General features: G+C 47.3%; 1 protein-coding gene across 1 annotated transcript; it reads right to left on the bottom strand.

Moving 5' to 3' along the window:
- Positions 1 to 1,694: 1,694 nt before the first annotated feature.
- On the bottom strand, positions 1,695 to 8,867 carry TIMMDC1 (translocase of inner mitochondrial membrane domain containing 1). Its single transcript, XM_067001693.1, has 7 exons — positions 8,714 to 8,867; positions 8,266 to 8,431; positions 7,311 to 7,399; positions 5,400 to 5,467; positions 4,378 to 4,456; positions 3,248 to 3,358; positions 1,695 to 2,693 (listed from the first exon to the last, which is right to left on the bottom strand). The coding sequence occupies exons 1-7, from the start codon at positions 8,788 to 8,790 to the stop codon at positions 2,594 to 2,596; spliced, it is 690 nt and encodes a 229-aa protein (XP_066857794.1). The 5' UTR covers positions 8,791 to 8,867; the 3' UTR covers positions 1,695 to 2,593.
- Between the last annotated feature and the right edge of the window lie 597 nt (positions 8,868 to 9,464).

Below are 9,464 nucleotides of genomic sequence, written 5' to 3'. Positions count from 1 at the left end.
GTAGAGCCTTTCAATTATTCACACGAGCCCCATCCACTATGTCACAGCTACTAAAAGCGTGGGCTGTGTAGCACCAAGGTAGGTGATGCAGCTGGCTGAAGCAGCTGTTACACTGGCTACAGCTGGCATCAAGACCCAGCTCTGTTCGGTGTGCTCAACAGCGATGACAAAGAGCACTCAGGTACCCAGCTCCTAACTTCCACACACCTCATGTTTGTGGATCTGCCAGGGATTAACTGAGGAGCTTAGCTATGTGGCAGGTCTTTCTTTTATCCCCCCCCAAAGAGAGTTTCTCTGCAAAAGCAAAATCTGGTGTAAAATGTTCCTACTACATCCCTGCTACTTGTGTTACCTACCCTGCAAGTGGATGACCGGTAACTTCTGCATTGTGCTTTTCTGGAGGTGGGGGGTGAGGAAACCCTTATGTTTGTGTTTGATGAACACTCCGAACCAACTCTTCCCACAATATGGACAGTGACTTTGAGTACAAGAAATGAGGAACTAACTTTAGCAGGAAACAGAGCAAAAAATGGCTGCCAATTTTGAGTTGAATGTAGATGAAAAGTCTGTGCTTCCCCTTGCTGAAGGGCTATGTAAGGACATCTAGCACTCCTTCCTTCTTTACATGGAGAAAAAAAAACACATAGGACTGCTACATCTTGGCTCTGACTGCTCTCCCAAGGAGGAACATCCCTGCCTCAATGGTCACAGACACAAGAAAATTAGTATTCCTTAGATATCACATCAAATAGCCACTGAAAGAAAGAGGCATAGAGAAAAACTGAGCAATGACACAGTTAAACATCATGAGAACCGCAGTACAGAAAATAAAATGTGTGGGTTACAGGGTGGGGATGTTAAAAAAAAAAAAAAAGAACAAAGACAAAACATTCCCGTTTAACTACAATGGCAAGATGTGACTCAGAAGGGTCTATTTTGTCTTTTGAGGGGGCAGAGGATAATCACACTAGTGCTACCAGTGTACACGGAGTTTAAAACCAGAAGAGGCAGCGACTGCTCCATAGCTCGCTTCTTCAGATCCCTCACTTACACAGAAAAGGGAAATCAAAGCTCGGTGATGAAAACCCTGAAACATATGCACATCTTCAATGGAAAAATGAACTACACTGTGTTTAAAAGAAATAAAATGATCATTTCAGAAGCCAGAAAGCACAACACCTTCTTGGAAGCAAGCTGTGCCAAAAAGTTGTTTTGGGTGGGTGGAATACACTCTGTGAAATCAACTGTTCCTATTTCATTCAGCAGTAATTAGCTGTAACAGAGGAAAGCATTCACGCAGACCGGTAGGTGGGAACGAGACACAACCCCCCTGCCTGGATATAATTCTCTTTAATAGGAGAAAAACCCCAACAAAGAAAGGCACGCGGACTCCGACTTCCTTCTACTTTGAGGGAAATGGCGCTAGGCCACCTGGCCCTTCTAAGTGAGGGCCACTGATGAACTATCTTCAGCCCTACTCACAGGTAACGTCTTAACAGTTACGTCTGGTACTAAATAATAAACAGAGCTGGCACTCTGCTGGTTCTTGTTACCGCCTGGGCACAGGAAGTCTGACACTGCCACCAGACTTACTTGCTTCCTGGTGGGATCTTAGAAAGAGCTCTTCTCATGGGACACCACTCCAGTACGTTTCTCTAATGTAAACGTTGTACTAAGCATACAGAGATTATGGACACAGTCACCACTGCCAGGTGGCTTTATTGAATGTCACGAAGCCCAAATGTCATTTCCCCCAAATGCAATCCCCAAATTTCCAACCTTAAAAATGAAATTAGAGAACTTATTGCTGTTAAATCTGTCCAAGGTGTCAATTCTTCCACCATGACCACCAGAAATAAAAAAGGGGCCTTTCTGTGGCTCCTCTCAGCCACACTTTAACTGAGCAACCCAAACCGTGTCTTTTTCAGGGTATTTCCTTCTCTCTCCCAGCTCCTCCACCCTTCCTCAGCACTGATTGTGAAATACCCTCAGTAGTCAAGGAGACGAGCGTGTTTTTCTGCAAAAAGCCTGAAGAAACCACCATCAGCAAAAGAGAATCGGTCCCTGCCAGGCAAAGTCAAGGTGTGGGAAGGCGATGGTGAGAGCAGGAGGAACGCTCGCTCTGGTGCTGCTCGTGCTGTGCTGACAGCAAGGTCTTCAGGTGCTGTCTGTAGCACAGCTCGCACCAGAAAATGATCAGATTTTGGAATCGGGGTACCTTTAGCATCCGCACTATTAACAGGCTCCTTTACCTTCAGTATTTCTACATCGCCAATGGCTTGGACACTGTCAGCAGTGAAACAGGTTCTAGAAGAGGCCCTGGGGCTGCCCTCATCCACAGCCAAACCTAGCTGACACTTGCTAGTCTGGAGAGTCTACACGTCCACTTTCTGAAGTGGAAGAGGTTTGGCCTTCCCGAGCTCTTGTGCAGTGATGTGCATCCACAAAAAATGTTTTGGGCAAACTGCTTTTTCCAAGGTGCAATGGATACACCCGCATTCACAGAAGACTTCCATGACCCCTTGATTGAAGACTTTTATAAGCAAAATCAAAATACTTTGTAGTTGCTTATCACAGGGACTTTGGGGAAGACTCAGCAGCTCCTAGATTCTTTTGCTGTCTCCATCTGCGGTCCTTCCAGGGTGTTGCTTTCCACTTGGCCCAAGACTTCAGTCACACTAAGCCTGGACTGCCTAAAGAGGATACAGAGAACGCAAGCATATTCCTGACAAAGGCATCACTGCAGAATCCCAACTCTTAAAAAGTTTCTTCTAGAACTGGCACTAATTTATGAGTTTTACATGCAATCAGTGTCACAGCTCCTTCTCCCCAAGAAGCTGTCCTTCTTTTTTCCTCTCTTCCCATTAGGGATGGAGAAAAGGTAGCCATGAAAGAAAAGCGATAGTTCTACCCTCTGTCAATTTTGGTAAAGAAACGCTAATGTGCATTAAAACACATCCACCTGTCCTGCTTGTCTCCTCAGACACCTAAAAGCGAAAAACGGATGCAGAGTTACTGGGGTGGGGAGCATAAATTCTGAACAAAACTTGCTACAAAGTAAACAACAACATCTAACACTGGAAAGGTTAAATCAGCAGTTCACAGACTGACGTGAAACGAACCAAAAATTAAAGAGCAGAAATGAGGTTTACAAAACCCAGCATGTCATGGTTTCTCTCAATGCTTGAACCACACAGACCTAGACACACTTCTAACCAAAGACTTAACAGGCAGCACTGTCCCTTACCACTCTGCTAACTTCTGCTCATACTGCTCCCTGCGCTCACGATTTCTCTTCTCCTGCAAGGTCTCACCAGCAAGTTTTTGGATGAACACTATAAGGCCCCCTGCAGGGATCCTGGAGAAAGAAGGAGAGAAGTCAAATGTCACCCAGGGGACACACGTTAGTAATAACTTACCGGCAACAGTAAAAGGAGCATGCGGGGGCCAGCCACCAAATCACTGGAGCGTAACTTTCCCCAGTACTCAAATCACACCACAGACTAAGGTACTCTATTCTAATGTCAGTCACCAAATGCAGCCTGTCTTCAGCTGTGACTCACTGTAGCCCCTCTGATAATATATTTGGAATTTACTCACTAGCAGGCACACCTAAGGCAAGGGGGTGAAAGGTCTTAACATGCCCAAACAACAGCTACACATAACCTAATCCATAATTTAGGCAGTCATACCCCTGCTTAGCTTCTGTCTGCCTCTGGAGGCACTTGTGTTTTCACTGAGTGAAATGAGAATGAAAACTTGTGTTTCCCATTTTTACGCAGATTCCTAACCTACTGGCTGGCAGCTCCCAGGGTGCCCCGCTGTTCAGAAGTTGCCATCAGGTCATCCAACACCCCTCAGGTGTTCAGCTCTGGGTTCGGAGCTGCTAGAGGAGCAGTTGCTGATGATGCTGAGAAGGAAGCCCAGAAGCATCTCTTACACTCCTGCCTTCAACTCCAGACAACTCAGATCCTTAAAAGAGATGTCAAACTGTTCTGTGCACAACCAATTGGCTCGTTAGGGACCACGCCAAGGAAGGGACACAGAAGACACTTCTATAAACCATCCTCATAGTTTCCCATTTAGTAGTAGTTAGCGCAAGCAGCAGAAAGATGCACTGAGTTCTTATTACTGAGTTCTCATTACCGAGAAAAACAAAACATAAATCCAGAAAAAAAAAGCAGTTAAACATCTGGAAGAAAAATCATCATCTTGAGGTCCCAAGAAAAATACAGAAAGCCCCTTGGGGCAAGAGAGGAAGGAAAGCTTCTGCAGACCCACCTATGATTCAAGGCTTGGTGTGGGAGGCCACCACCTAACACCTACCGTACCAGTCACATACCGTGACTCAGCCCCTCACTGGCAGTCACAGCTTACCCAAAGGCCGTTCCAAAGATGAAGCCACCGGCCAGTCCTTGCAGGCCCAAGTGCATTCTGAAGAGGGCTCCTGTGAAGGCTAAAAACCACAAAACCACTGAAACCATAAACAGCCCCCTCACCAGCCATGGCAGACCTGCTGAGGGAGATGCTCTGCCTCATTTCTGCTCTCCATGAGCTGACATCCACTTTTAACAGAGCAGAAACCAAGCGCTGTGGCCAATGGGAGGGCCCCTCACCATACAATCACAGCAGCCTGAGAGGCAGGCACTTTAACAGCCAGAGCTGAGCTGCTGTTGCAGTACTTCCCCAGGTCTTTATCTGCATGCTCTCTGCACTAAAACACTGCACGAAGCTCCTTCTTCTTCAGAAAGACTCCCCAAGAAATGCTAAAATGTCAAAGTTAACTGTGAGATTAGAACTGAGTTCTCTCCTGGCTGGAGCATGATTTCCCCACCTCTTTTTTCCCCTTCTATTCAACAGCAGCTAATAATAGCAGCTGCCACGTAAGGCAAAAAAGAACAGTAAAGCACGCACCCAACTGCAAGGGCAATAAAGCCTCTAAAACTCAACAAGCAGGTCACTTACCAGGAGCCCTGTTGCCAAAAGCAGACATGCAAAATTTGGCATGAAAATGGTAGTTTACAAGCAGCACACCAAACTGTTATGAAGAGAGGAAATAAGAAATGCTTTCCCTGCTGAAGAGGTGGTTGCGAGAGCAGGTTATGCGCTGTATGTTGCATTTAGGCCATGCAAGCATTTTTCACACAGAAACTACAACAAGTATTTAAGATGAACTAATAACCACAGAACTCCCGAATGTCAGAAATGCACTGATATCTCTCTGTTACACTGGCAGACAGCAGCTGAGCAAAGTCACAAAGGCACTCAGCGGAACAGGAAGCAAACCCCAGAAGCTAGAGACCTGCTGAAACCCAAGAGAGATGGATTCCTGCTTAGGATATTTTGTTTACGACTTCTGCTCCAAAACAGAGAAGCACACAAAGATATAGCAGTCTCACCTCCTGCTGTAGCATAATTACCGACGGTGGTTTTATTGCGGTACGCAGACAGACTGGCGCTCACAGAGCTGGAAGGATAAGGCACAGAAGTCAGCAGCTACACGTGAACAGGGCAGGTAGCAAACCACAGCTTGAAATGAAGCTGGATTTCATTAAGCCCACCCTCAGGATGCTTCTAACTGCCTTGTTCCCAATCTGTCCAGAGCGCGCACACACTAAGCACAAATGCCTTGACTTCTGTAACTTCACTGCATGCAGCTGTACAGCCAGAGGCAGGGGAGTACCACCTCCAGACCTGGATTTTGGATATTCCTTTTTTCTTTTTGTAAATAAATTATATATATATATTTAAATCCATCATATATTCAAGTCTAAAAGGAACTGAGCAATGCAAAGGTCCTATCAGTCAGTCAGTTATACAGGTAACACCAGAGCTGAATCATACTCGTGGCATCAGCAGGGTCACCCTCTCTTTAAGCATGAGGTTTCCAGCCAGGATAGACACACCATCTTCTCCAAAAACATTAACTAAGCCCCAAACCACTCTCTGTTCTCAGTTCAGCAGTCGCATCCTTCCCAGTGTATCAGCAAGCCTCTGCATGACATCAACAAGTCAAGAGCAATCTTCCTCTCTTTACCAATGCTGTCATGGCAGCCTAGCCTTTGTATAAGTAAAGCTTAAAAACTGTTTTTAAAACATGAAACTTGAAATTCGCACAACTTCAGGACAAAATCTTCAACTTGGACTTTATGGAAACAATTAACACTGAGTGGCAATTATCTCCCTTCAAAGCTTTCTACAAAGGGGTAGTGAAAAAGGACGATGGCTCTGATTGCAGGGGAGACATCTGGTGGACAACAGTGAGGTTGCACGTCTAGTCCAGAAAAATCTAAAGTAATCAAAAGTCCTGAGAGAAAGCAAACAGCATGCTAATGAAACCTAAGATGAGATATCACAGCAAAAGGAGACAAAACACAATAGAAACCAAGGAAGAAATACAGAAAGGTACAAAACTAGGAAGAAAGACAAAAATATAAAGCCAGCTTACTGGGAAATAATGCTAGTCAATATTGCTGGTATTTGAAAACCAAAAGGGGATCGTGAACACAACATACCTAGAGATACAGTTAGTACAGGTCTAGAACTACATGAATATTTACCATTTCCCAAGGACAGAGAAGGAGATATTGCTTGTTTTAAAGGGCTTTATTTGGAAGAGCATGCCTAGTTTGACACTGTATTGTCAGAAATACACTGACACGTCTTGGGGAGAAAAATCAGAGAAGTGGAACACTACCTGTGCATTATTTGTGTAGGAAAATTTGAAGGACTAAAGTGGTACACACATATGGTACGTCTGATGATCAATGACTGCGTAACAACAAGACAATCATCTGCAAGTACTTAAGGACAAGTACAAAGAATTGTGAGTAATGCTACTGTATACAAACTAGGAGTAATCAGATATAACAAAAAGGAGAAAAATTAGCGTGGGATAGAAAGCTGTTCCAGAACAGCCAACACACTGTAATACTCTCCCAGAGAAAAATGCGAAAATACATCAAACTGAAGAGATAAAGCACAAGCAGAAATAAGCCAGTAAGTACTAGGAAGAGCACTGTTCAAGTCAATAATGGTATGGATTAGATGTAACAAAAAGGGCTTTCCCAGTGTTTTGTTTTTGTGTTGGTTCATCAGAACACTGGGATAATTAAAAAACGCTTAAATCCTCCTCATGCTTCCACCTTATCAATCAGACTCAGTCAGACTCACTGTTAACACAGCATTTTGAACCTCACGATGTCATGAGGAGTCTCCGAACAAACCGCACACATTGAAGGCTCCTTGCCGCTAATGTTCAAACTAAAGCCATTTTTTCCTCCCACTACTACTACTAAGAAAACACTTACTTGAATATTGCCACAAAAGCTGCTACTCTCCAGCTCCAGCGCCAGCCATAGCGAATGAAACTCCTGAGACCCGCACGATGCGCAGATTGCTAGAGTGAGAGAGGAGAAAGGTTACTGGTCACAGACCTGCTCCTTTTCACCAGCACTAATCTTACTGATCCTGGTGCTGCAACACATCTGGAGGGGGACAGCAACAGCTTTCTGAGGATGATACAGGAGAGGAACAGAGAAGAGGGGACAAACTAGAAACTAGTTTTTAATTATTATGAGTTGATATATTTTAAATACGTAAATAATAACCCTCTGTGTTAAAATGTTAGTGGACCATCAAGCTCTACAGTTTAGCATGGGCACTTGTAAGTTTGACAATAAGATGCTTTTTAAAAGCTGCAATAAAAAGAAGTTTCATAAAAATTAAAAATATTGCAGTTGATATCAAGAAACAGAATAAATTCTCGTTTCCCGTGACTGTGGTGTAAGTGCTTAGCACTGGTGCAGATACATAGGAGAGTCTGCAAGACTGAACAAAGCCTGATATCAATGCCGTGCAGAAAGCTAAGTCAGGGATCCCATCCAAATAGGGATGGATGTAAAGTTAGGCAGATTTTTAAAGATTTTTTTTTTTCCAAATAACTCAGGTAACCAGCACCTGGCCTGCTCACAAGGAAGGGCAGGCAGTGAGCACCCTGAGAGCGTCTGGGCACTGGAGATGGCTTTCCATCTCTAAATGACTGTATTTCGTGGCTAGCTCTGTGGGCCAGTGCCTGCAAGAGGCAAGCCAAGTGGCCCAACACCGTCTGGCTTTGGCTTTGGCCAACATGCCCAACCTTTCCTTGAGGAAGCAGGGGACTGTGCCATGCCGTGAGGGCAGGGCGATGCCCAGTGCATCCCTCGGGGCAAGCCGTGCCGTTCCCCCGGTTAAATCTCCTGGGGCTGGGGTCACGAGGTGCCGTACCACCGCATCGGCTTGGTTCTGGAAGAGCTCGCCCTGGCTGCGCTCGATGAAGGCCCTCCGTGCCTGGTGGAAGGCGGGCACGCCGCCGTACACCCAGCCGACCACGCCGCCAGTGAAGGCCGACTTGATGATGTTCACCACCTCCTCCGGGTACTGCTGCTGATCGCTGCGAGGACACGAATCACAGAAGCATTAGGGTTGGGAAAGCCCTCCAAGGTCACCTGGTCCAACCACCCCCTGCCACCACTGTCACCCACCACACCACGTCCCTAAGCGCCAGGTCCAACCTCTCCTTGAACACCCCCAGGGACGGTCACGCCACCTCCCGCCGGGCAACCCGGGGCTGAGCGGCAGCACCGGGACAATCCTCGCCCCCCCGCCCCGCCGCCATCCCGGAGAGGCTCCCCCCGCCCCGGGGCCGCCCCCGTCCCCCCGCCCCGTCCCTCACTCGCCACTCCACAGCTCCCGGAGCCGCTCCCAGCCCGTCTGCGGCGGCGGCAGCGGGCGCCCGAACCCGTCCGCCATGGCCGCGGCGCCTCCCGGGGCGGCGGCAGCGCCCCCTGCCCGCCCGGCGGGGCACGGCGGGGCCCGGCGCTGTCCCCGCGGCGGTCCCCGGGCTGCCGCCCGCCCCCGAGGCGGCGGAAAGGGAACGGGGACGGGCCCAAAGGCGGCTGTTTTTGTGTGAGGGGGCCGCCGGCCTGTCCGCGGGGCCTGAGCCGCCGCTGCGTGTTCAGGTGGGCTGCCGGTGGCTGCCTTTGGGGCATGGTCCCTGTCGTCCGCAGCATTTTTCAAACTCTAATGACCCCAGAAGTTAGCCAGCTGGCACGCTGAGACCTCTGCCGTTCAAATCCAGCCCATGGCTTTTTGAACCTCTTGCCAGCTTTTGTTTATGCCCGTTTGTTTCTTACAGCTTTAACTGGTTGTGAGGTTACAAATTCTTGTATTTGTGCAATGGCTAACTGGGGAGTGTTGCTCTCCAGCACTACTGCAATACAAGTACTATACTCACAGAACAGCTTCCACATCCCACCCCATCCTTTACCTAAATCCTAGTCCTGATGGAGGTCCCATCACCTCTAGAAGGGACATGCCTGCCACTTCAGGCCTTATCCTGTTTACAAAGACTGGAGACAGAGGGATCAATTAGTCACGGCTGTTCTAGTAAAGCAAAAAAAAAAAGCACACTGAGAAGTGACCAG

Source organism: Anser cygnoides, chromosome 1, assembly GCF_040182565.1.
Source record: "Anser cygnoides isolate HZ-2024a breed goose chromosome 1, Taihu_goose_T2T_genome, whole genome shotgun sequence".
NCBI lineage: Eukaryota > Metazoa > Chordata > Aves > Anseriformes > Anatidae > Anser > Anser cygnoides.
Note: the sequence above shows the minus strand (reverse complement) of the source record. Positions and strands in the feature narration are given on the sequence as shown.